Here is a 27,671-nt window from a genome sequence, read left to right as displayed (position 1 = left end):
TTGGACATGAGTGCTTCGACAGCCTTCGTGTGTGCATTTTCGTTGCGTGGACATGTTCGGAAAGAGTGCTTGCGGATCAAACACGAAAAACAAAGTTGGTTTTCAGCTGCTATTTCAGCACGCTGCGTAGGAGTCTTTTCTTTGAAGGATGGACATCGCCAAATGGGATGTTGTGGACATTTGCACAGCACGCCTGCCAATTTGTCATTTTTTGCACTCTGAGTTGTTTTGCATTTGTTTTGATATGTTGTTTTGCATTTGCGTTAGCAGCAAAGACTTTTGAGGAAACTTTTGCTTCTGTTGCACTTATGCTACCATTATCCTCAGTCTCGCTCTTCAACGAGATTGTTTTTATGCGCTCATGAGCTTCTGCTTTCTCCTCCAGCCAATTATTAAAATATAACATGTTTGGCCTCAACCATTCTTTCTTCAAGGCGTGCGTTGACATGAGTCTTTTAAATTGCATGGAAGCTTTTGAACTGTTTGGCTTAAGAGGGACGAGCTATGAAGATCTGAATCATAGGACAATGACCTAAATACGCCTACGAGACTTGATATTGTAGTAGCGAAATTTCTAATACTGTCTGAGTTATTCATTTTCAATGGTGGATAGTTTGACAATTTATCAAGATGTGCAGTAACCTTAAACTGTGGTTGTCCGAATTTGCGCTCCAGTGTTTTCAATGCATCTCTGTACAATGAGCCACAATAGGCAAATTCCGCAATTGCAGCTTTTCCTTTCCCTGTTACCAATGTCTTTAGATAAAATAGCTTTACGTCATCAGTCAATGTCTGCGAGCCAATCGCACTTCTACATTGGCCGTACCATTCTTGCCGTTGAAGGGGGTCGCCGTTGTATTGGGAAAGTTTCCCCTCGGTAAGGGATCTTCTGCGGCAAACAAGGATGTTGCATGGATGGGGGATATAGATAGTACGGGAGCGAGGACGAAACGGTCGGACATACCGAAACCATAGGTGCAGTCTGCGACGCCCGGTTATCTAGTGTGGCACTAGAAATTGAACTATGGTAGAACGTTGTACCAGCTACGGTGTTTACTGAAGCTGGTACGCTTGCATTGAATTTAACAGTGGGATTCTGCGGAACGATTGGGAAAGCATTTGAGTTTGCATTTGATGGATTATTATCAAGCGTCCAAGTACTCTAGTTGGGCCCATAGTGACTGAGTTGTATTGTTATCTCCCGATGCTGGTGCGGGCTTGCCGCAGCTGCAGGCAAATTTCTTTCTATTTGGCTTTGCAATAGGTCGTTTTGCGCGTCAACGGAGAGTGCATTATCCCGGTTATGTTGAGCGTTATATGCTGGAATCGTTTGATCCTGTGCAGCATTTGAATTGTGTAAATGTTCAACGTTTTTTGGCTGATTCACGTATGCATTGTTCTCCATAGGAGAGTTGAGTTGATTTGTATGAATATAAAAAACGGTAGTCAGAGGATTGATCAGCAAGAGACTGCCAGAACTTTGTGTATTTGGCGGCAAGCATTCGTTTGGATTGTTTAGATCCGAGATCGGATAGTTTAGTTCGGGAGATTCGTTGACCTGATTATTTTGCTGGAAACCATTGTTGTTTCCTGCCAAATCTGACGCTTGACGAAATATTTCTGAAGAGTGCTGTTGATATTAATTGCTTATTTTTGGCTGCTGGTTTTGATAGACTTGATTCTCGAAAGAACTAACCTGTTTTAGAACGGAGTTTTTTTTCTGCGCAACTGCTGCCGCAGAAGAAATTGATGATCAGAATGGGAACTGGATGGACTCTGTTTGCATGTGAAAGTTTCCTCGTGCAGTTTCTCGAGGTCTATTCGACGTTTTTTGAAAAACAAATCTATTTCATGTCTTCTCGCAACCATTTCACGTTTCCTATCTGCCAGCTCAATGTCATATTCTTTTTCTGCAATTCGAGCAGAAATTTTCTTTTCTTTTTAAACTTCCTCGCGCCTAATTCTTGCTAATATAAAGTCTTTCCGACGCGCTGTTGAAGCCTTCGAAGAGGTTCTAGCAGACGCGGAGTTCTGGGATTTAAGGAATTTTTTGTGGGACTTCTTTTGTCGAGAACAGAGTCTATATAGCGTCGGGCCTTTTCCATATATTCATCATTTCTATTATTAACAACTTCTAGCCGTTCTTCTAGTTCTGACTGAAGTTTCTCTGCTTGTTCAATCTTAGATGCAAAGCCTATCAACCAATCATTTTTTGCTATACCACTTATTGTCAATGCTTTAACCAATCCCTCTACTTTCACTCGCATCGAATTTCCTTGGATAGCATCGTCAATGCTTTCGTAAAGTTTGCACAACTGTTTTTCAATCTTGGCCCTTGCGTAAAATAGTACTATCAATTGCACCAGAAACATCATCTGGAACATAAGTCGTTAACTTTAATTTTAAGGCATTAAAAGTCACTTCGTTGCTTAAAAAAAGCCGACACAGCAAACTCAATAAACGACGCCGTAGAGCCAAAAAGAATATGAAACACTTTCGAGGAGATCTTTTAACCAATCCCTCTACTTTCACTCGCATCGAATTTCCTTGGATAGCATCGTCAATGCTTTCGTAAAGTTTGCACAACTCTTTTTCAATCTTGGCCCTTGCGTCATATATCTGGGAAACTTTGCCAGTAAAGGGATTTGACATAATGGGTAAAAGAATACAACAATCGATGAGTTTTAAAGAAACGAAATAAAGTGGGCTAATGCACTACAGAATTAGGTAGTAGAACAATTTATTGGTAAGGTGATCATTTATTGGACAAGTCAACCATTAAAGAATAAAGAAATTGAAGTGAAACTGAGCGGAGGAACAAACCAAGATTTGACGTGGGTGAATGATTGAGCCTCAACGGACAAAGCTTCTGTAACTCCTGTAGTTAAAATTGGGGACACGGAACTTTAAGTAATTGAGACCCAGAGATCAAAAACCACAGTGCATAAAAGGACTAGGGAAAATATGCGAATATCAAGAGGGCCGTAAAAGCTGGGGAGCGGCTGCGTGGAGAAATGGGAAAAAATAGAAGTGGCAGTGACGATTGCCAACTTTTAACCCAGCGAGGGGTGCCGATCAAAAGATGCTATGACAAAAAACACGCAACAAAAGCGGGACGCAAAGGAACGACTGAGTCCTACAACAAACAAGCTCTATTACCCCTAGTAGTAAAACTGAGGTCACGGAGCCGGATGAAATAGGACTCAGAGAGAACTCGACGCGAACGCGGCTTCAGCGGCATGTTTCATATTCTTTTTGGCTCTACGGCGTCGTTTATTGAGTTTGCTGTGTCGGCTTTTTTTAAGCAACGAAGTGATTTTTAATGCCTTAAAATTAAAGTTAACGACTTATGTTCCAGATGATGTTTCTGGTGCAGTTGATAGTACTATTTTACGAAGGGTGGATCTTTATAATTTCGCTTTGACACTAGGTCAATCATTACATGGATAATTACAACGTCTTTTCGCTTAAGAAGACCAAAGGTATTTGGACATCCGTATCGTGGACAATAAACTATAGCTTTCAAAAGGTTTCGGTAACGTTGGAGCACTTTAGAAAGTTCAAAAAACGCAGTGCTCGAAAATCATTTCTTTTGTGAGAAGTCGACGAATTATTTATAGCCTCATGCCAGATTATGACATCAGTTTTGTGACGGAAAACGTTATCCAACTAATACTTTACCATTTTTTTTAATAGTTTACCGCGAATGGGTTTAAACATTATTCCGGAAGTGCAAAAACTGTGCTTCTATATCGGATTTGGCTGTTTTCTGAGGTACTATTTATCGCACGAAACAATTAACTGGCACCCAAAATGAGTACCATGCTCTCAATTTACCTTATTTTTCCAATTTCTGGACAAAAAGGTGCAAATAATTATTGTTTTATGTGAATTTGTGACTTTTTTTGTTAAAATTTCAAAATCAATGATTTTATCAAACTTAAGCCAAATCGCTAAAATCTAACAGATTTATGTGTTATAATGGTTGCCCCAACCACTAATCAACAATCGATCAATTCCTCTGAAAATTGAATAAATTCTTGATATTTCAAAAATCAGCCATGAAAATTTCAGAAAAATTGTCAAAATCTCTGATTTTGACTAAAGCTGGTTTTTTATGCTCCTAACCTTTCATTACGTTTGACCAATAACAATTTAACAGCTCAAATTAGTTTGATAAATTTCGGCTTTAAACAAGTTTTTCTGAGCTTTTACTTGTTTTTCGCCAATTGCGTTCCATTTCAATTTCACGTAAAATCCCATCTTTCAACCCAAATTGTCTGGGTCTTACAGTTTTTGTTGATGCTTGGCGGTACTACCCAGAAGTCCCTGTCAGGATGTTCATGTCACTGGATTTGTAGGTAAAAATGGTGACTGAAATCACTTCTCTCACACTTTTGGGTTCAGCAACCGCGTACCCACAAAAGCCAGTTCAGTTGTGCTCCCTAGTTTTTCTCTCGGTGGACCAAAATGTCCGCTCTCGTTACGATAACTTTCAAAAATATTCATAAATCAAAGTCTTAAAAAAATAATAATAAGAATTCAAGACTTAATTTCTTGAGATCAACAATGTATCGGAAAAAAGTCGATATAGCAAGCAAAAATACTGTTTCGGTAAAGGAAATCCAAATATTTTGTATTTAACAACGTATAAGACTCAAACTCCTATAAGGCAGATAAGACTCATAAGAGAAAAACGTACGCAAGATTTACTGCGTCAGACAACTGTCAAGGTAGTCGGCCAAACGTACCAAACGTAATTTATGCTCTTTTCAAGGTCGGAATAGGTCAAACAGCAATTAATTTGATCTCTGGATTCTATTTATATAAAAAAGAGATTTTGTCCTACCGGTGTTCGAACCGTTAGGCTATATTCCAGTTGGAACGCGAATGCACAAGTAATAATCTCCTTTTATTTACGCTTACACGCAATTGCCTTAGCAACACCAATAACCAAGAAATTCGCCTAAAGAAATATACAGAGACAACGCATAGTTTGTGCACTAAAATCAATGGAATTTTTTCTGATCTACAGAGTTGTACACGAAGCTAAACTGAAACACATAATACTCGACGAAAAACCTCTTCTTGGTATTTTTTTATGTATATGTCATTCAAAAATAATAAATTTTGTTGTTAAATTAAAAAAAACAAGAACTTCATTACACACCTAGGTATAACACTTAGGTTAACGACCTAACTGTGTAATGGAAAAGCTGGTTTTTTTTAAGTTTCACTACAACATTTGTTATTTTTGAACGGCTCGTAAGTCAAAATGTATACTCAGAAGATGGATTTACGCCATTTTTATTTGCTCCAACTTTATTCTTCATTTTTGAGCCTTTCTATTTCTGAGAAACCTCGAGCCCGAACTAAGTGAACGAGGTGTGTTAACAACGAAACAATTTTGCATTAAAGCAAAATTCTAATCAGTGTTGTATAATCAAAACACCTTTCAGTTTCTGCTAAGTATTTAATCAGTCACAATCAAAAGAAGGTTATTACAACATTTAAACATTTATTTTGAGCTCTTGAGCATCGATAACGCTCAATTTCTGTTGTACAAACCAGCAGTAATCAGATATAATTTCTACTAACTTATAAGTTAGTTACTTAATTTTACTAGTTATACAGAAAGCTTAAAGCTCGGTCTTTCTTTTGTCTTACCATTAGAAACTGCTGTTCAAACTGCCGCAGTAATGATAAAACTGAAAATTTATTTTGCGTTGTGTTTGTTCACACTCGGGAGCGTCTTTTGTCTGCCAGACTGTATAACTTCGGACCTAACCTGCCCGTTGGAAAATCACGAGTTCGCTATTCCCCCCAAACCCTTGCCGAACTGGGAAAAATGTCGTGACCTCTGCAATAGTTATTCCAATTGCTCTTCGTTCACGTTTTATGGTGATAAGGGGTCACCGTTTGAGAATATGTGTTTTATGTTTGAGTACAACTGCAAAAAAAGCGAAATGGTCGATTGCACATCGTGTGTTTCGGGTTTTCAATGCGACTACTGCAGCATCAAAAACTTAGCTTTCTCGATGAATGAAGAAAACTTTATAACTATGTTTACCAGTTATAACGAGAGTAACTGCCGAGAAACTTGTAATACCACAAAAAACTGTTTGTATTACACGATTTACACTTATGAGAACCAGTTGTTGCCGAGTACCTGTATCTTGCTGTCGGGTTCCGCCGAACCCGTCTCGTGTGAGTATTGCCGAACTGGTCCGAAAGCCTGCAATTTTTCGGCTAAATGCAAGCCAAACGAAGCTCTATTAATGACGTCAATTCCATCATCATCCGCTATAATTTCAGCCAATGGGACCCACGAGGTTTCGGTACGTTTCGCGCTTTTAGTTGTCGAGACTTTGGAAACGTTTTCTTTTATCTAAAAATTGAAAACTGGGCTAGATATTGAAATAGATAAAAACTAAATAGAGTTCAAGTAGCTTCTGACTATAATATAAAGTATTCTGCAGCAAAAATAATGATTTATGATTCATAAATGACCTTATAATTCTGAGAAATTTTTCTGACCGCCCAGACGGGCTATTTGATCTAAGGAAACGTGAGAACACACCAAGGAGAAATACTGTTTTCCTCAAAATCCTACCGCGCCTCTCGACCACCTCTCCTTATAAAAAAAAAAACACGTGGAGTGGTAACCCTCTTCCTGGAAAACCGGACGCTGCAAACTGTTGAAAAAGGGAATTTGAGCCAACAATTTACTCCAAATCTAACTTAAGAAAAATAAGAATTGATAAATTTTAGTGTAAAGAGGACTAATGCGTCAAATGAAAAATATTCAAAAGATCGGATTACTTCAGAAATTGCTTCAACAGTTTAATAATATTTTACTAGTTGATTATGATACTACCAGATAATTAATACATAGATAACTACAGCGATCTAAATAAAGGCGGAATTTTGATGAGAATTTTGATCCGAAATTTTATCAAACTTAGGATCTTTTCCCTTTGTGCCCCCATTTTAGTGCATGCATATTATTTGCACCCTCCAAACACACGTGGCATTTTATGCACATACACACGTGTACATAATGATTATATAGTTATTGACAAAAGCTCTGTAAGTGTGAGGGGGGGGGGGGGTGCATAAGGTACTGGGGGCACAATTGGAAAATATCTCAAATTTAATCAGCCGACTTCGACAAGGTAAAAAACACGAATTTTTTTTAGTAACATAAAACATTCCAGGTGGAGACTATGGGATGTTCGGCCAAGGCGAATGTTCTGCTAGTTGGAGGTGGTGGAACTGGAGGTTACGTGTATAATAGCGGTGACTTCTATGGAGGTGGTGGCAGTGGGTATATCAATTACACGACTGTTCACATACCCTACAGCACTCTTTTTGAAGTCCTTATTGGAGATGGAGGCGTGGAAAACAGTAGATCCTACTATTTGGGTCAAACAGTGAAGCAGTCCAGCATGACTGGGGGCACAACTGCAATTGCTGATGAGTTCGGCTCCGTGATATCGAAAGCGGAGGTGAGGAACTATCATCTTGTGTTATCAATTGCTCTCAAACAAAAATTGTAGCAATTATTTCTAGTTCTTTGGGGTCTTTTTAGGCTTTATTCTGCCCCTCCCCCTCCCCCCCCCCCCCCCCCCCCCGTGTTTTTTCTTGCCCTCATTGCAATTTATATGTTGTTAAATAGCACGTTCTTCGGTAAAAGAAACACGCGAGCCGGGTTGCGCAAAAGTTATATGCCCACTGAGCTGGGGTTGGGTGGGGTTGGATAGACCTCTTTTTTTTTAATATGCGATCTTCGCTTGATCAGTTTTTCGGCTGATCGATTAGACTTTTTTTACTCAAAAATGGAATAAACTGAGAAACCCCGAGGTATTTAGGATACTGTGTTTCTGTTTTATTTAAGCTCTAAGAGGTTTGGTCAACCTACCCAGATGGACCTCGATTGATAAAAAAAGACTTTGTTTTTATAGTGGGGGATCCAATGTTCATAAATAAAGCCATGGTAAAGTCTTTTAATGTGTTCAGGAAGAGCCCTTTCATAGCAAGTTAGAGTCAAGCCTACCCAGGTCGAGGTGTGCATCAATGATCAGACCCATCCAGACCATAATCTGCCATGATCAGACTTTAGCTCGTTTTTAGAAATTGTGCTCGTTTTTACCTCGTTTTAAAATTTTTTGCTTGTTTTTACCGCGTTTAAAAATTTCTGCTCGTTTATATTTTTTTTCAGTAAGAAAGAATTCCACAGTCTGGTTATAGACTTAGTTTTTAATTATGAAACAACTTTTAAGAACCAAAGTTTTCTCTGGGACTTGTAAATTAAGAGGAAAAATTGACAATTAATGACTGATATATTTTTTGTAAGAATAAAAAAAAACAGTTGGGTTGTTACATAAAAATAATAATAAAAATAATAATAGTAATAATAAATAAAGTCATTTCTTATTGCAGAGTGACTTGATGATTATTACATACTTAAGCGTAAGCAGTAAACACAAAATTTTAAATCTATAATAATTTTTGACTATAGTCTTTACATGGGTTGAGTAAGAGTTTTTTAAGTCGAAGAAATGTTTGTTTTGGTATTCGTAACAATTTATTCCAACTATTTTCTCTGGATCCACAATCATCCACGAGCCATGCCAAAATGGCACTGCAACAAGCAGTCAAAGCTGACAACAGACATAGAAAGTCGCTCTAATCTCGCCAAAAATTCAATTAGTTAGTTGTCGCAAAAAATAAAAACTTCTTGTTACAAGTAGGCTATATTAAATATTTGTCTGAATAGAAGCAGTTAGTTTAGCTCTAACATTTCTCCTTTCTAAAAGAACGTTTAGCCTTTTAATTTTCTCTCAAATTACAAAAAATTACAAAAATTGAGAAATATATATATAATTATAACGTCACAGTTCCTTGATCAATTAACGGATCCTGAGTATTGGAAGCCATGCCAGTTGACTAAGTGATATGCAATAGCAGACTCTTGAAGTGCATGTAAAATGTTTCGATAAATTTTTTGGTCGAGCTAAAGTGCAGCATTATAATTGGGTCGGGCTAAAGCCGAACAACAAGAAATTCGGTATAGCTTAAGTCTACCAGCAAAATTTGAGCCGAGCTAAAATCTAGAAATCACTAAAGTCAAGGTTAAGTCTATTTACGGAAAATTTTTAGGAAAAAGTCGGAAATTCATGCTATTTTTGGGTCGAGCATGCTCTTTTCGTAAGTTGGACCTGAGGACAGATCCGCGTGAGCTAGCTGCCGTCAAATTGAATCGCTCGCCAGTTGTTTTAGGCCAATTTGAGTGCAGTTTCCACGTCGGTGTTGGTCATTTGTCTCAAGGTTAATAACCCAAAGCAATCGAAACGTCGCAAAATGGAATGATAGCGGAGATGTAAGGCGAATGAATCACACGCTAAGGACCGTTATTTCAATACCGTGAAATTGTGTGTGTGAGAGGTTGATCTTTCACTTAACCTAAACTTCACGTTGATCTTATCTTTAACAGATTTGGCTGTATTCATGCTGCTGCGTGAAAACCTCAGCACAAAGAAGTTACCATAATCACCAAAAAGCAGTCTGAAATAACAGCAGATAACAGGCACTAGATAACAGGCCAATCCGGCCTAATACTGTTCCACTGTCACTACGCAGGAACATTATAGCTTCTTTAAGAAGAAAAACTGTGTTTTCTTGAAAAGTTGCTTTTATCTGCAATTCAAGGTCTTGAGAAAAATTGCATGTACGTGAAAAATTGTGGCCATATTTTGGGTTCACTTTTAGCCAATTTGATCATTTTGTTGAGAAATTCATATGACATTATTTACTTTCTTTTTTGCTAAGAAGAAAGTTAGGCGAGATCTGACTATAAATGGCGAATTGTTCATGAATTTTTGATATAAATTACAAAAGTTAAGAAATACTGAAGGTCGATTTACTAAGACTGAGAATACTTATTTCTCAGATATTGCTTGGTGTAGATAAAAAATACTTTGCGGAATTTTTCAGTTTGATCATATTCTGTTCTACGTCAATATTCTTTCATGGTCTAATTTGGTTGGTAACCACTATCATAAAATCGTACAAAACCACTTATATTAGTGGCTGCAGGCAACATCATCTACTGATACGGTCAAGCTGTTAATTTTAAAATCGTAGTGTTGGCATAGTTCGTTTTTTTTGAAAGTTTGTGTTTGTTTTTAACGGTTTTTCACACATTTCCAAGTCAATTTCTACTCAAATATAGAACGGGTTTTTAGTTACATCAGAGCAGTAGCAATATCAATTCACGGGTAGTTTTGGGTCTCTGGTTTTCGCGAGAATTGTTGTTCACATGCCTTATTTTGCTCTTATCACTGTTTCCCTTTTCACTGCCTATAATTTCTTTACAAAGAAATTACCATTGGATGTTGGTACAAATATCTTTGCTCATTGTCCAGTCTTTAGGATGACGTATTGCTTTAAAAACAATGAAAACAGTTCGCAATTATCAATAGTAATTTCGCCAATTAATTGCAAATTTTTAGATATGAGCTTATTTGTAATTTTTTGGGTAATTTTTCTTAGTATTTTTTTACAGTTTTATCTGATTCTTTGGTGAGTCAATGTTTCATGAGTATGCATTCAAAAGCAATTGTTGGCGCATTCTATGCCACGCATTCTGTTCCATGTGAACCTTCTTGTTTGTTTTGTTTCTGAGTGGGACTTTAACAAAAACTCCACGATTGCAAAAAAACTTTGCCATTACATAAATGTCAATAATAACATTCCAACACGTTTAGGGTGGAGAACAGGGATACCAGACGGCAGGTGGAAATGGCTACAGTGGAGGCGGATCGGCAGGTGGACAAAATGGTGGAATGAACGGTGGAGATGGTGGAAGTTCCACCAATTACAAAGGTGGATGTGGAAGTGGATTTAAGATCAGCTCCGTTCAGCATTTGTTCAAAGAATTCCATCTGGTGGCTGCAAAGGTACTTTCATCTGGTACAACTTGCTGTATAAAAGCATAAGACTTAATTAAGATCTGAATGCTTTTTTATCGTAGAGCAAAACTCGTTACGCACTCGACCGTTTTAATTTTCCATGCGGGCATCAGTTTCTTGTTGAACGACAAATTATTAGGTAAATTTCTAAAACCAAAACTGGGACGTGATGCAAACGTTTCGTTTCATAGTGCACTTTTTGAAAAATTTTTGTTCGCTAATTTTTCTCGAATCAAATAATTTCAACTAAATTAAGTGTAATTTTTATCCTTTGTTAATTTTATCTAGTTAAAAAAAACTGCCTTTGTTAAAAATTGCTTTAAAAAATTGGCCTAATTGATACTGGAACATCTGAAACTTGCTCCTGGTGATTATTCAAAAAGTCATATTACCAAATTTAAAAGATTGGAAAAAGTTAAAATTTATTTTTCAATGAGATTTTTTGTTCGAAACATTTTCCCCAAGTTAAAAAAAATTGGTTACATTTTTTCTTTGCTACTATCATTGGCTGCTATCATTATTTTTGCAAGCTGCTTCTTCAGCTCACCAGTTTTGACGGAAAACAAGAATCGAAATTTGAAGTGATCATTTGAGTTCCTCGAATAGCGACAGCAGATTAAATTGTAATCGTTCACCCGAAAACCTGTATTTTACTCTAGTAAAGTTAGCCTCGAATTTGAAACTGGATTCCATGACTTATGTTAACAGCGTGTTCAACGCATATCAGGAAAAGTTTCTAGATTGACTAATCGGGAGTTCAGATTTGGGCTAATTGAAGCAGTTATACGGGAAAGGAATGTTTCAACTGTTTTTTGAAATCTGTACTTTTTGCGGTGTAATGATACGTTTCGAGGCGATTTCCACTCTTAAGAACATACATAGTATTGAAAAAGGTGGAAATTTCATCTAATTTTTTCAAAAAGAAGCCTCCTGCAACGATGGAATTCAAAACATGCAAGAATATTACAAGTTTTTGAACTCCATTGGATGAGGATGCTGAAATGTTTTCCCAGAACAGAATTGTATGACAATTTTTTTTCAGTTTGAAATACGTTTACAAGCAGTCGGTGGAATAACATTTTTCATCGAATCCTTTTTGTGGACGTTTACCACTAGTTGCCCAAAAAAAGTTTCTTCTAGAAAAAAGCTACTGTAATTATCCTAAGATGTTTAAACACATATAGTTTCTATATTGAAATGCTAAATATGGAAAAAGTAAAGCAGCCTTCCGAATGCTTTCAAAATCTTTCAAGATTTTTGCAAGTATTGATTTCTTGAATAAATGGAGAGGATTAAAGCTCATTTTCAGAGCTGTTTCTATCACAGCTAAGAAGTTATATCATTTGTTAAGATATTTGAGTGTACCCTGGGTAAGCTGGGGATGGCTCACGTGTAAGATCTCGTAAGTTTCTCTCAGAATCTTATAAGAGCATGCATTGTCTTAGAAAATTCTTGACAGAGTTTAACAAGCTAGGCATTCAGCTTACAAGAATCTTTCAAAAAAACATTGGGCTTGAAAGTTTCTTGTTAGATTAAAATTATATTTTACAAAAGTCTAGCAAAACATGTACGAATTTAGAGATAATTGACTCATGAAAAAAGCAGTTTGTATTTTGTTTATAGTATCAAAATTGAAAGCCAAAAAATACGTTATTTGTGACCAGTAATAATGATCCGTAATTATCAAAAAGTAAAGATATATATGTTTAATTGTGTTCTTCCATTGAGTATCATAAATTTAACTCGAAAGTAAAAACTATCTAATCCGAATTCTGTTCCGAACTGCGATCAATTTAATTGACTTTTTGCGAAGCTGCAAATTTTTTGTATTATACGAAATAAATATTAACAACTTTTTCCTACGAAAAAAGTTTCATGTTGTTATCTTGGAAGTTAATTTTCATATGCATGAAAAACGAATGCCAAAAATAACTTTGAACGAACTTCAAAAATCTAACAAGATATCTTTGCATCTTGCAAGATCATACAAAATAGTTATTCATCTTGCAAGGTCTCATTAGATAGCCATCCTTTGCAAGAATCTTGTAAGATCTTACAAATATCCATTCCGTTTCGACCCCTGCAACCTGCCTCAGTAATAATAAACAATAAAGTAAAAATAAAACAAAAATCATAAAAAAAGTTAGAACTTGAAAGTTTTTAATAGACATGTTACCCAAAAAAACTTTTTATTATTACTCAGAACTCAGAACGCAAATCTTCACGGGCGGTCCGCTGCTTGTCACAAATAACAAAAAAAACTGCAGGAAACATTCGAGTTACGGGAAGTTGCCAAGATTAGGTTGTTGTTTGCTACCCCCCCCCCCCCCCCACTGTATGGGACCCAGTTGCAATTTAAGTGTTGCTACAATAAGGGCCCTTCCCCCCTATCCCCCCAGCTAAGTGGTCATGCGATATATAACCACGCTATCTGTAGTAATATCACATAATAGGGGTTATAATTTGAGGGGGGGGGGGTGGGCTATAGTGATGGGAAAGACCCATATTCAACTGCATGTAACTATTTGCTACAATTTTCATGTAACTATTAATTGCTACAATTCTCATTCTGTTGTCATTCGAAATTTTAGAAAATTTACTGAACTTTCTATGATCATTATGACGAACAGAAAAACGACTGTCAAGCTTATTTTCTGAGAGTTTTGACCTTCTGAGTTTGATCTGCTCATAATTGATGAACAAAGAACGCTTAGGATGCCATGATTTAGCTCTGCTCATTCTGCTTACAGTTGGACTGTCCTGATTCAGTGGTGATTCACGATGTTAATAGTGACCGGGCAATTAGTCGTGAACATTGAATTGTTTGATCCAAAACACCAAACTAATCATAATCATATCAAAAATCTTCTGCTTTAGGGAAACAATGGGTCTACTGGAACTTACAGCAACAGTTACGGAGGGGGAGGCGGTGGAATTCAATTTCAACCAATCACTGGACAGGTAATATCCAGGTTGAGGTCCCAGACCGGAGGAAATTTTCTGTGCTTAGACTAGTTGGGTCTCCGAGTTGAGAATTTCGTCGGATTCAAACATAAGAAATCGTCGGTTTTCGTCGCTTTTACTTCGCCAAAACCGATCAAAGCCCTTACGTTTTTTTCGTCGGTTTGATCGGTTTTTGTCAGCATTTAAACATAAGAACCGTCGGTTTTCGTCGGCTTCCAAACGTAAGAAACGTCGGTTTTCGTCGGTTTGAAAACGTAAGAAGCGTCGGTTTTCGTCTGTTTCCAAACGTAAGAAGCGTCGGTTTTCGTCGGTTTCCAAACGTAAGAAGCGTCGGTTTTCGTCGGTTTCAAAACGTAAGAAGCGTCGGTTTTCGTCGGTTTCCAAACGTAAGAAGCGTCGGTTTTCGTCGGTTTCAAAACGTAAGAAGCGTCGGTTTTCGTCGGTTTCCAAACGTAAGAAGCGTCGTTTTTCGTCGGTTTCCAAACGTAAGAAATGTCGATTTTCGTCGGTTTCAAAACGTAAGAAGCTTTGGTTTCCGTCGGTTTCAAAACGTAAGAAGCGTCGGTTTTCACCGGTTTAAAAGGTAAGAAGCGTCGGTTTTCGTCCGTTTAAAACGTACGAAGCGTCGGTTTTCGTCGGTTTCAAAACGTAAGAAGCGTCGGTTTTCGTCGGTTTCCAAACGTAAGAAGCGTCGGTTTTCGTCGGTTTCAAAACGTAAGAAGCGTCGGTTTTCGTCGGTTTCAAAACGTAAGAAGCGTCGGTTTTCGTCGGCTTCCAAACGTAAGAAGCGTCGGTTTTCGTCGGTTTGAAAACGTAAGAAGCGTCGGTTTTCGTCGGTTTCCAAACGTAAGAAGCGTCGGTTTTCGTCGGTTTCCAAACGTAAGAAGCGTCGGTTTTCGTCGGTTTCAAAACGTAAGAAGCGTTGGTTTTCGTCGGTTTCCAAACGTAAGAAGCTTTGGTTTTCGTCGGTTTCAAAACGTAAGAAGCGTCGGTTTTCACCGGTTCAAAAGGTAAGAACCGTCGGTTTTCATCCGTTTAAAACGTACAAAACATCGGTTTTCATCGATTTAAAACCTACGAAGCGTCAATTTTGGAACGAAATTAGCTGATATACTGTCGGAAGTATCTCAAGTCAATCTGAAAAACCGACCTTCGAGATTTTCCAGTATGATATGTTTTTTTTACCCTCCTCCTTTTTCATTCCGGGCTTGGGACTGGCAGTGGCGGAGTTACAAACAAACAATGATAGGAGTTTTTGAGCGGAATATTCGGTAAAAAAACCGGGCTCAAACTCCATCTCCAAACAAAATAAAACAAATTAAAGAAAATAACAGCAGAAAATTAAACAATATAGCAATAACATTGTCGGAAAATTAACTCAAGTCCGTTTAAAAATTAATCATATGTCTTTTAGAAAAATCGGAAAACATAAGCAGTTGCAGCATGAAATGACGTCACTTTTCCGTTAAACAGAAATTGTGTTTTGAGAAAATTCAGGGAAATTTTATGAGCCTTTTTAAAACTCAGGAGAAGGTTTTAATTATTTAGTAATTTGTTTTTTGAAAACTTTGCAAGTTATTTGACATTTTCAATTTGGAGTTAAGTTAAGCTTGAGAAATTAGTTGCATTCAAAAGATCGCTTTGTTATTTCTTAATAAAGCCTTTAGTGGTTTTTTTAGAACAAAAACCACGCTTTTTGAAAACGACCGGCATGTACGTTCAGTAGTATAAATTTAATGTCACAAGCAATAAAAGACAGGTTGGCATCGTGTACTGGGGGTTGACATAGCTGAGAGGTTGCCACATTATGCTACTATGTACAAGAACGCTCAACGCTAAGAATTTGCTATGTTGGGTTATGGGTTTTCGCAAGCGGAATAAAAAGCGTTTTTAAATAAGTAGAAAAATTAATTTCTCAAAATGAGAGATTAACAAGAATGATATTTTACAGTAGAATTTAGAAATTTACAGCAGAGATCTGATTATTAGATCAAGATGGTGATTTGAAATTGGGGATGAAAAAAGGCGCAAAAATCAGCTGTTTATATACCCATTATCAGTGCGAGAAAATCAAGGTACAAAACTATTCTTGGCACCATGATTTACAGTGGGGGTCGCAAGGGTTACCCAATATGGTTTACTCAGAAATCAGTCGCAGGATGTACCATAGATGGTATGCATTTACACTTCTCTAAGAATACGTTCACATTTTCGGTGGTATCATAATCTTTCAATACACGCTGGGAAGATTTTACATCAAATAATCTCACTCTAATTTTAGTTATCTAGATTCACCAATTTGAACCGAATATTGATTCTAAGCACCATTTCTTGACGGTTCATTTATATAAATTCTCTGATCAACATCAATTTGCTTTGGTCTTTCTAATCTGGTAAGTTAAACCTTCTTTCTTACTCTCACTAAATTTAAGACCATAGTTTGACCGATATTCTAACACCCCCACTCAGACTTGAGCTGATTGCGTAGAGTCTGTTCCCATATAAACGCTTCTGAATGGTTCCACCTTCGATAAGGAAAAAGATTTCGTGAAGGTGTCAGCTGCCATTTTGTCAGTAGAACGTAATGAATTGAAATAGTCCCATCTTCGGTCTTGTCCCGAATGAAGTGAAGTTTTGTCTCAATGTGTTTGCTCTTCTTGTGCATGACTGGGTATAGGCACAATTTAATACAATTTTGGTTGTCTTCTCCAATTGCTCTTGGATGTTTTTGTTGGATGCCGAAATCCTCTAGGAGTTGTTTCAGGTAGAGTGCTTCCTGAACTGATGCTGCCATGCCCTGATATTCTGCTTCTGATAAAGAAAGAGCAACTGTGGCCTGCTTCTTGACACCCAAGCTGAGTGCTGCGCCACGTCTGCTGTGCTTGAAGTAGTAGCCTTTCGTTGATTTTCTGTCGTTCATGTCACCAGACCAGTCTGCATTACTTTCCCCCACTAAATCATAACTAGCTTCTTTTGTGTAAGCAAGTTTTAAACATTTTGAACCTTGAAGATTTCGCAGAAGTACTTTTCTGCACATCCAGTGGTGATTGGTAGGTGCATTCATTTGTCTGGACAAAATATTGAATATGAACATGATGTCTGGCCGTGTCTGTTTGGCCTGATACAAAAGTGATCCAACCAATCTTCTGTAGATCCTCTGCTCCATTTTTTCGTCTCCGTTTTGTGTTGTCTGAAGTTTCAAGTTCAAATCAGCTGGAATTCTTGAGGGTTTGCATTGATACATTTGAAACCGCTCAAGCATTGTTTCTATGTAGCGTTCTTGGTCGACTGTGACTTTGCCCTCTTCTCGTCTGATTCTTAGACCCGGAAACCAGTGTAATCTCCCTCTGTCTTCCATGTGAAATGTTGCTGCGAGTGCTTTTCTGACACCGGAGATCACTGTCATGCTTCTTGATGCCACTATTATGTCGCCAACGCAGACGAAGATGAAAGTGTGACCCTCTGTCTCGGCTCTTGCGAAGAGGCAATGGTAATTCCTGTTTCTCTGTTTCTTGTGCACCCCTGTTTGGTTGGGGAGGTTGCTAGTTCCTTATACCAGTTGTTAGCTGCCTGTTTCAAACCATAAATTGATTTATTCAGTCGGCATACTAACTACTCCCATCTGATCTTTGTTTTACAAACTCCTGTGGCTTTTGCAGATAACTTTCTTCCTCTATTGGTGAGTGCAGGAAAGCCGTTATGACATCAAACTGGTGCATCACATGGGCCTGCTTCGCTGATAGTTGAAGTAGAAACCTGAATGTCTCTGGCTTAAAGGTAGGCGCAAAAGTCCCAAAGTAGTCCAGTCCTTCCACCTGTTCGAAGCCTTTCGCCACATAGCGTGCTTTGTCTTCTCCACTTGACCACTGGGTCCCAAATTTACTTTGTATACCCATTTGCCCGGTATGATTTTCCTGTCTGTGGGTGGTCTCATTAGGTTCCAAGTCTTGTTGTCTTGGAGTGCCTTGACCTCGTCCTTCTTTGCCCGCACTTCTCCAAAAAATTGCAGAACATTCCTTGCTCGTGTCCCTCACCTGGGCTCTGCCCTGTCCGCTTGCTCCAGTGCCTCTTCAAAGAAGCCAACTCCCTCTGACTATGAGAAGTCCTCCGTTTCACTGTCTTCCAATGTCTCCGAGTCTCCGAGACTCCCTCTTGTTGCAGTAGATTCCTCATTCAGTGCTGCTTCCTCAACATCTGAGGCAATTCGTCTCAGTGTCTTTTCTTGAGTGTTCACGCTCTCTGCATCATGCCAATCCTCTTTTTTTTTGCAGTAGATCTGCCCTGCTCCTTTTGTTGCCATCGTCTTGATGACCATCTTCTGGGTGCCAGATTCCCGGTTGCTGTGATCCCTGATCTAGTAGGTCGGGGGTTTCTGTGTTGTGAGGGATTGAGCCCACTTCGGACTCCTTGATGATCACATCTCGAACTGCCACAACGTTGTGTGTGTTGGGTACGTACACCAGGTATCCATTGTCTCCTTCAGTGTAACCCACAAACTTTCCTTCCAGTGCCTTGGGTTCGAGTTTGCTGACATCTTTGTCCCGCTTCCTCATTAAGATTGTAACCAAAAACAGATAAATTACTAATTGAAAGCTTAGGTTTTATACATCGAATCAGCTCTGATGGGCGTTTTTCTTCTCCTCGTCTCACAACCAAGTTCCTGATCCTTGTTGCGTGGAGAATTGCTGTTCCCCACATCATCTTGGGAAGATCCGAGTCCACGAGCAAACATCCTGCCATCTCCAGCAGTGTCCTGTTGCACCTTTCAGCTAACCTAATCTGTTGTTGCGTCTCTGGTATGGTCTTCTCTTGTAGAATGCCTGCATCTAAACAGTACATATTAAACTGCTCTGAGAGAAAATCCTTCGGATTGTCTTGTGTCAGCTTCTTGGGGGTCCCCACACTGAGAAAAAACTTCTTCAGGCTGGCCAGTGCTTCACTCTTTGCCTTTAGCGAGTTCAAAAACACAAACTTCGTGTACTGGCCTGTAAACACAATGCAGAACCGGAACACTGACAGCGACTCTACTCTGAAACGTCTCATCACGTCTGTGAACACTCTCTCCAGCTCCTCTTCTGCTTGGGTCTCTACCACTCTTGGTACTGGAGTCTTGTGATCTTGCCAATGCGCACACATTGCATACATCATCGAGTTCCCCCACTGTCTCTGGTGCTTTCCTGACCCCATCCGCTTTATTCAAAAGACCCAATCGTCTGTGCCACTTCCTTGCACTGTCAGGTTTCACGCTGCTGGAACTCATCTTGAATTCTAGAACGCTGGAGGGTAAGTAAAACAAATTATTTTCTTGTGTTAGTTTTACCCGAGTTCCCTTTTGGAGTTTCATGCAGCTATTTCTTTTCTCGAAAGTGAAGCTATGTCCCCACTCCGTGCATCTTGAGAATGATAAGAGGTTTGAAGAGGTCAGGCACACAAAAAACATTTTTGGTTTCGAATTGGATTTCCCCTTTGTCTGAGGGTATGCTGATACTCACACAGCCTCTGCCCACCATTCTCGAAGCCTCTTCATTGGTATTTCTGACCACTGATTGAATGGGCACAAAGTCGAGAAACGCATCGATGTTTGTCACTATGTGATCTGCACAACCACTGTCCACCAGCATGCCTGCTGTCTTCCACTGGGTAAGAGCTGCCCATTATTCCTCGTGTGGTGAAGCCAATGATGGACCCATTTCCACTGACTCATGTTTGCCTCCATCTCTTTGTATCTTGCATGCCCTGTCTAGGTGACCTTTCTCATCACACTTGCTGCATTGTGCTGTCTCCTTCCTGCAGTCCTTGGCAAAATGTCCAGGGATCCCACACACAAAGCAGTTTCCTTTCTTGGGTGCCTTCTTGAAGTCACGCTTCACTGCCAGTGCCATTGAACCACTTTGTTCTTTGTGCCTCTGTGCTGTGCTCTCATGGAACTTCTGCATTATCCTCAACTCTATGAAGTTCGTTGCCGGGTTAAAGCTTTACTGTATAACAAAACTCTCATACCTCATTGGCAGAACATTGAGGACCAAGGCATTGAAGAGGGTCTCTGAGACTGATTCCCTTGCTTCTTGTAGCCTTGTGAGCAACTCCGGTCTTCCTATGAAGAAGCTATCCAAATCCTCAGCATCCTCGAGCTGCAGTCGAGCAAGCTGTGCCACTAAAGTGACCACTGTCGGCAGCTCCACACTCTGAAATCTCTCCTGCAAAAGCTTCCAATCCTTTGCTTCATCTCCGATGCCGTCATCTCCCACACAGGCATGTCTCATCAGCATAAAGGTTGTTGCATCTAGAGTCACTGCCAGATGGCACACCATATTGTTCCGTTTCTCCTTGATGTCTGCAGCTTCATTCTCATATGCATCCTTCAGCACCCTGTGGTTCTTCGTTTTATCATTGTTCGCCCCATTGGTTAGTGGTGCAGGCTCATTAGGTTGATCCTCTGTCCCATGTACTGATTTGTAGAGTCCCTTCGTCTGTATCAGGGCCTCAAATCTTGTGCTCCTGACTGAAAAGTCCTGTGCCTTTCCTGTTTAGTTCAGCAGCATCACTGTTTAACCATCGCAGTTTGAGCAGGCAAAACAGCTGTGAAAAGAAATGGTACTAAGCAGAAAAGGATTATGACTGTCAACAACAAATTAGTTTTGTTCTATAAATCAGTTTTATGACTTGGAAAATAGCTGGGCCCATAACCTCTTGGGTTGTGGGTTTTTGCAAGCGGAATAAAAAACGTTTTTAACTATGTTGAAAAATTAACTTCTCAAAATGAGAAATAAAAAGAGTGATATTTTACAGTAGAATATCGAGACCTACAGGAGAGATCTGATTATTTGATCAAGATGGTGATTTGATTTTGGGGATGAAAACAAGCTCAAAAATTAGCTGTAGATAAACTCCTTATCAGTGCGGGAAAGTCAAAATACAAAACTAATCTTAGCACCATGATTTACATTGGGGTTCGCAAGGGTTACCCAATATGGTTTGCTTCTGCAAATTTCCCAGAAATCAGTCGCAAGGGGTACCATAGATGGTATGCATTTACACTTTTCTAAGAATTCGTTCAGATTTTCGGTGATATCATAATCGTTCAATACATGCTGGTAAGATGTTACATCAAATAATTTCACTTTAATATTATATATCTATATTCACCAGTTTGAACCGAATATTGATTCTCAGCACCATTTCTTGACGGTTCATTTATGTAAACTTTCTGATCGAAACCAATTTGATTTTGTTTTTCTAATCTGGTAAGTAAAATTTTCTTTCTAATTCTCACTAAGTTTAAGACTATAGTTTGATCGATATTCTAACATGCTACAATATAGAAGAAGTTGCTATAAAAGCTAACGAATATTCTCAACTGATAACTTAAATTTACAAAAATTAAATTTACAAAAATATACTGAAATTGCAAACTAATTCAAGTTTTTAAGAAACAATGGAACTCAAAAAATGACTTCTGATCTGAAGAAGTTAGCTATCAAGACCAAAGCGCAAAATCAAAAGGGTGCGTCCATCTAGAATTCACCAGTTAATCGTTTGTTTGGCAGAGGTCAAATTTAATTTCTTAATTACCAAGGTGAATGAAGCCTTTCACAAAATGAATTTTCAAGCTACACTCTCGTTGTACTCCTAACATCTCTAAAACTTTTAAAGAAAAATTTTTGTAATATATGAAAGTTTTCGCTTATTTTTCTTAAAAATTTTTGAATGAAAATGGAAAAAATTCTGATTTTTTTTCATCTGCAGTGGACTTACGACGCCCTTGAATAACTACAGTCTTTGAAAAATGATTACATAATGTTCAAAATTAGAATTGTAAAACATTTAGAGATGTCTTCTCGGTTCTTGGTTTAACGTAGTTTTATTGCAAAATTGAAATCTTTTAGTATTTTCGTTGACAACAGACAATGACTCAAGTTAATCTAAAATTTGATCCAACTTAAATTATAATGTAGAAGCCAAATATTTTCAAGAATTTTTGCTCAATGATAGGTGCTAATTTGCGTTTGTCATAATCAGCAATTAGTAATGCGAGGGCTTTTGAGTTATTTGTTTAACAAATTATACTTTCATGTTGACTAGCTCTTTCTAATATCATGAAAAACTGAGGAATTTTAGTAATTTTTTTTCTGGTTGAGTTTTTCGTTTGGCTGAATTGTAGCACCGTCTAAGGGGTCGGAATTAAATAAATTTCCAAAAGAGTCCCCAGTTATTGTGGAATTTTTGTCGTGGAAGATTTGACAAATTTCTGACAAAACCATCTTGCTAATAGCCTGTAAGGGGATGCATCATCATAACAGATCTGATAAGAAGTATCGCAGACCTTATACGATAAAAATTCCTCTTGTAAGTTCTTACACGATAAAAATTCTGTCTTATCGGATCTTACACGATAAAAATTCTGTTTTATCAGATCTTAAACGATAAAAATTTTGTCTTATCAGATCTTAAACGATAAAACTTCCTTCTTATCAGATCTTACACGATAAATTTTTTTTGTGAGATCTTACACGATATAATTTCCGTCCTATCAGACCTTATACGATAAAAATTCAGATTTATCAGATCTTACACGATAAAACTTTTGTCTTATCAGATCTTACACGAGTAAACTTCCTCCTTATCAGCTCTTAAACGATAAAACTTCCTCTTTAATCAGGTCTCATACGATAAAACTTCCTTCTTATCAGATCTTACACGATAAATTTTTTTGTGAGATCTTACACGATATAATTTCCGTCCTATCAGATCTTATACGATAAAAATTCATATTTATCAGATCTTACACGATAAAACTTTTGTCTTATCAGATCTTACACGAGTAAACTTCCTTCTTATCAGCTCTTAAACGATAAAACTTCCTCTTTAATCAGGTATCATACGATAAAACTTCCTTCTTATCAGATCTTACACAATAATTTTTTTTGTGAGATCTTACACCATAAAATTTCCGTCCTATCAGATCTTATACGATAAAAATTCAATCTAATCAGATCTTTATTAATAAAAATTCCTACTTATCAGATCTCACACGATAAAACTTCCTTCTCATCAGATCTTACACGATAATTTTTTTGTGAGATCTTACACCATATAATTTCCGTCCTATCAGATTTTATGCGATAAAAAAATCGTCTTATCAGATCTTACTCGAATAAAAATCCTCTTCATCAGATCTCACACGATATAACTTCCTTTTTATCAAATCTTACTCGATATGCAGGAGAAATTTCTTTTGTGAGAGTTTACACCATATAATTTCCGTCCTATCAGATCTTATTTGATAGCAATTCAGTCTTATCAGATCTTACACGATAGAAATTCAGTCTTATCAGATCTTACACGATAAAAATTTCGTCTTATCAGATCTTCTATGATAAAAAATCCGTCTTAAAAAATTAAATTGAATCCATTCAGTCTCTCAAATTTTAGATATAGTACACAGAAAAGAATCTCAATTAAAGTTTTTTCATTTCCTACCAAAAATTTTAAAATAATTTTTAGATTTTTTCAATTGCTGGCAACCTGTCAAAAACAAAAACTTTAAGGAGTCAAGGTAGTTTTGAACTCAAAACTGTTGAAAACAAAATAAAGCTTTCAATAATCAATTTATAATTGAAGTAATTTGAATCAATTAATAAATAACGTAATTTTTATAACATCAAATAAGTTGGAGTTTGGATCAGTTTGCGTGCGTAAAGCATTAGTTTTTTGAATTGATTCGATGTTGAATTTTTGTGAGACCATCGTTTTTGTTTGGCATTTTGAAAGTCAGTTATTTCCAGTTATTACTTGCTTCTTCACCGAGATTTGTTTTTTTGAAATTGAAGCAGTGAAAAATTTCGGATTCAGTAATACAGGAGAAGTGCCGATAGTAAAAACAATAAAAACTGCATATTCCCAAACAATTTTGCTACTTTTAAACAAAAGTTAGTTGCAGTGCAGAAGCCAACTACTCCTGGGCAGAAAAACCGTTGGTACAGGAGCAGCGAACTAATAATTTTGAAAAAAGTTGAACAATCAACTACGCTAAACTCCGAAAAATGCTAACAGAACTAATGCTGAACTAAAAATTGCTAACAGCAGCATCTAGTTTCATTTAATAATCAGTTTTCTTATTATTGCTGATTTTGCTCTATTGCATTATATCAACTAATTGTTTAACTGGTCTTAAATCAGGCATAAAGTACTAGCGCCAGTAAGTTTTTGCTAGTTTGTTAATCAAGCGTACAGGAAAAGCACCAAGGATAACGGTCTTAATTTTCGGTCCAATTTTTAAACTTTTGAATTCTAAATAAGTGTTACACTTATTAAGAGCGCCGTTCTGCTATTGAACGACCTTTAAGCGGATTGGAAGACTATCATAATTGACCATGTACGATTTTCACCTTGAAAGGATAAAACTTGAGCTTTTGAAACAAAATCAATAGCTGCATGTCTCCAATGATTATGATGACAACAAAAACTTATATTTCTCAACAAAAACGTAAAATGAGCGGTATAATGAGCTATGAGTCTGCACTGTAGAGGGTTTTTAAATATTCGAGTTCTGATTATAATTCAAGTTAGCTGGAGTCACTGAAACGACCTTATTCATGAGAGTAAAAATTACCTTATATATTATATATCAAAAAAGGAAAACACTGGAGGTACAATTGCACTGCAAGCACTAAAATTGCGTACAAAACTATTCACATATCTCGTGGGCAGTTTGAACCATTAAACTAATCTTTATTGCTGTTTTCTTGTAACGAGTTTTTCCAACACGATATCGTTGGTAAAGTTGTTGCCAAAATTTCTGTTTAGGCTCAAGAAAAAAGATATTTGGCAAAAGGAGTTTGGGAACCAAAAATTTCTGAATCTAAATACGAGTTACATAAGTTTTTCTGCTATATAATGACTTTTTGAACAATTGGAAGACGATAAAATTCAATCATTTACAATTTTCACCCTGAAAAAGTTAATTTTCATTTTTTTGAACCACAATCAATAGCTACAGTTCTTCAATAATAACGATAGCAAGTTCCTAGGTTTTTGTCTATGTTCACGCCTATCCTGCAAGATGGTGTAGGATTATTGCAAGGTAAGCGTCAATTGCAAAATATCTCTGGATCTTTCAAGATAAGCGTCGGATTAAGTCAACTAATCTAATTTTTCATCTCGAAGAGAATATATTGGAGATGCATCGTGTCTCTCTCTTGGCTCTGCTAAGAGAGAGTCAACTTTTTGTAGTAAGTTACTTTTACTAAAACTATACAATTATGTACTGAAGAACCTTACAAAATAGTTTAGGTAATTTATTGTAATTTCAAATTATCAAAGTAAAGGGAAATTGCAATTTTTTTTTGAAGTTTTGGAAAATGTTTCTCTTTTTTTTTTTAGGTTTTTCCAGTCTCAAGGGCCACATGACCTCCTCTAGGGTTTGATTATAGGTTACTGCTCAGCTTCTAGATGTAATGGAATGTTATTCAGGGTTTTACTTTTAATATCAGCAATTATTATCAGCAATACTTTTAATATCACCAATTATTAAAAGTATTTGTATGTTTTCCACATTTTTTTTTATCTTTTTGAATTTTTTTACTCATTCTTCAATCACCAGGGTCCTAGGGACCTTCTCCAAGGTTTATTTTATCATTTGTTATGATTTACCGAAACCCAGAGTGACCTGAGCAAAATTTGTTAAAACGAAACAAAAAGAGTCAGGAGAGTTTTCAGACCTTATTAGGACAATTTGCCACTGTTTCGAGTTCTTTTAACGATAAGATCTTTTTCTTTGCAAATCATGCAGCTGTCCCTTTTTCTGGCAGAATCTTGCAAGATAATCATTTTTTGCAGGATTCTGGCAAAATCTTTGAAGATAATCATCCGGTTTCGCCTGAGTCATCTCATCTTACAAGATAAAAATTCTGATTAGCGGATTTTTGTATCTTACAAGACGTCTTATCAGTTCTGACACAATAAAAATTCTGATCAGGAAGTTTTTATCTTTTAAGTTGTTTTATCAGATCTGACACGATAAAATTCTGATCAGGAAAATTTTTATCTTTTAAGTTGTCTTATCAGATCTTACACGATAAAAATTCATGTCAGCAGAATTTTTAACATGTAAGATGCTGACTAAAGATTTTTCATCGTTTAAGATCTTACAAGTTCTTACACAATTAAAATTCTTAGTCAGCATCTTATCAGATCTCACACCATGAAAATTCCGGAATCACTGTGGGTAGTAATATCACCGGAGCCAATTTTTCTCAGAAAAATTCTGAGAAATTTTAAATTTAGACACTTTCCACTTTTTTTTCTAAGCACATGTAGTATTTTTGTATCTGTTTTTTTTATCGTTTGTATCTAAATACATGTAGTTTTTCTCAGAAAAATTCTGAGAAACATTCACTTTTATAGCCACTTTCCAGTTTTGTATCTAAGTACAAGTAGTATTTTTGTATCTGTTTTGTATCGTTTGTATCTACAAAGTTTCTTTTGTATCTTTTGTATTAAAAAGTGGTCTCTAGTTGCTTATAATTAATGATCTCAATCCCCACAAAGTATTTGTATACAAGCGCGGATGCTACTTTATAAAGTGAAAAAAATACTTAAAAAATTGTACCGGTAGCTTTACGGTTCTCAAGACAAAATTTAGGCGTGGAATTAATTAAGAAATAACCTTTAGGATTCGAGAAAAATGCTTTCTAGGATGGAATGACAAAGAAAAAAGACGCCGTGGACGCCAGTTACAGTTACGGCCAGGGAGGGGACGGAGACGGAGGAAGGGCATCCAGTGGAAATGATGGAGTTGTTCTCTTCGAAATCAAAAGAGCAAAAATGAGTTTTAAAAAAGTTCAGTAACTCAACAAGAACTTGAGAACTCAACTGCCGAAGACTTGAGACACATTCTTATATCACATATATAGAATACTTAACTTCACCTCAGTATTGCAAATTTACCCCAGAAAAAAATTACTCTAATAATCTCAGCGAGAATTTAATTCGACTAAGACATGATCAAAATCTTTTTTACCTGCTGAGTTATCATTAAGATACCTGTTATTTTAGTACTATATTTTCTGATCAGATCTAATAAGACAATGTTCAGACTTCTCAGGAGTTATTGTGTTTTAAACTTTTAAATTTCCTGTTGTCATATGTCATTAAAAAACGAGTTCTTTGTCACAATATCTTCAATATAAAAAGTTCTTCGGACACGAGAACAAAAACAAGCAGCACCGTTTGTCTCAAATTGCACACAAAAAAGTCTAACAAAAATAGCAGTTCATTGGTAGTTAAAACCACAGCAAATGACCACGTTTAAGTTTCCCATTTATAATTTGGCTAAATAAAATAAAACACAGTTATTCTGGTGCATAAGTGCAATTCTCAAAATATATTCACGCATCTTTCTTCTATGTTGAAGCAACATAAATTTTCTGAACCATTTTATGAAGACTATCCTGTCAAAAATGAAATAAATAGTTTATGGATTTTTTTTGTTATTTTATTTGATACTCTTTCTTTTCTCAATTTCATTTAAATGAAGTTAATTGATATTACGTTTCCAAAGATAGGGAAACTACTATTCTGCTGAGCAAAACAATCAAAAAATTACAGAGAGTTCTGCGGTAATAGGGTTGCAAGGATACCTTGTCCGAAATTCAGTTCCATAGTATTATTTTATGGAAAACATTTAGTCACTTTGAAAATCTGGTTTAAATGCATTAAATGCATTAGTATTTG

At 37.0% G+C, this 27,671-nt stretch overlaps 1 protein-coding gene across 1 annotated transcript; it reads left to right on the top strand.

Annotated features, from left to right (window-relative positions):
* Positions 1-5,573: 5,573 nt before the first annotated feature.
* Positions 5,574-26,948, top strand: LOC142336835 (uncharacterized). The gene is made up of 5 exons (XM_075385778.1): positions 5,574-6,338; positions 7,218-7,508; positions 10,770-10,961; positions 13,851-13,934; positions 26,634-26,948. The coding sequence occupies exons 1-5, from the start codon at positions 5,700-5,702 to the stop codon at positions 26,784-26,786; spliced, it is 1,359 nt and encodes a 452-aa protein (XP_075241893.1). The 5' UTR covers positions 5,574-5,699; the 3' UTR covers positions 26,787-26,948.
* The last annotated feature ends 723 nt before the right edge of the window (positions 26,949-27,671 follow it).

The sequence above is a fragment of the Convolutriloba macropyga genome, chromosome 3 (genome assembly GCF_964194025.1).
Source record: "Convolutriloba macropyga chromosome 3, txConMacr16.3, whole genome shotgun sequence".
Taxonomy (NCBI): Eukaryota; Metazoa; Xenacoelomorpha; order Acoela; family Convolutidae; genus Convolutriloba; species Convolutriloba macropyga.
This window is presented reverse-complemented; position numbering and strand designations above follow the sequence as displayed.

Coding starts and splice junctions, on each gene's coding strand:
- LOC142336835 (XM_075385778.1), top strand. CDS start 5,700: ATGATAAAACTGAAAATTTATTTTGCGTTGTGTTTGTTCACACTCGGG. Junction 6,339..7,217: donor ATGGGACCCACGAGGTTTCG/GTACGTTTCGCG, acceptor AAAACATTCCAG/GTGGAGACTATGGGATGTTC. Junction 10,962..13,850: donor TCCATCTGGTGGCTGCAAAG/GTACTTTCATCT, acceptor CTTCTGCTTTAG/GGAAACAATGGGTCTACTGG.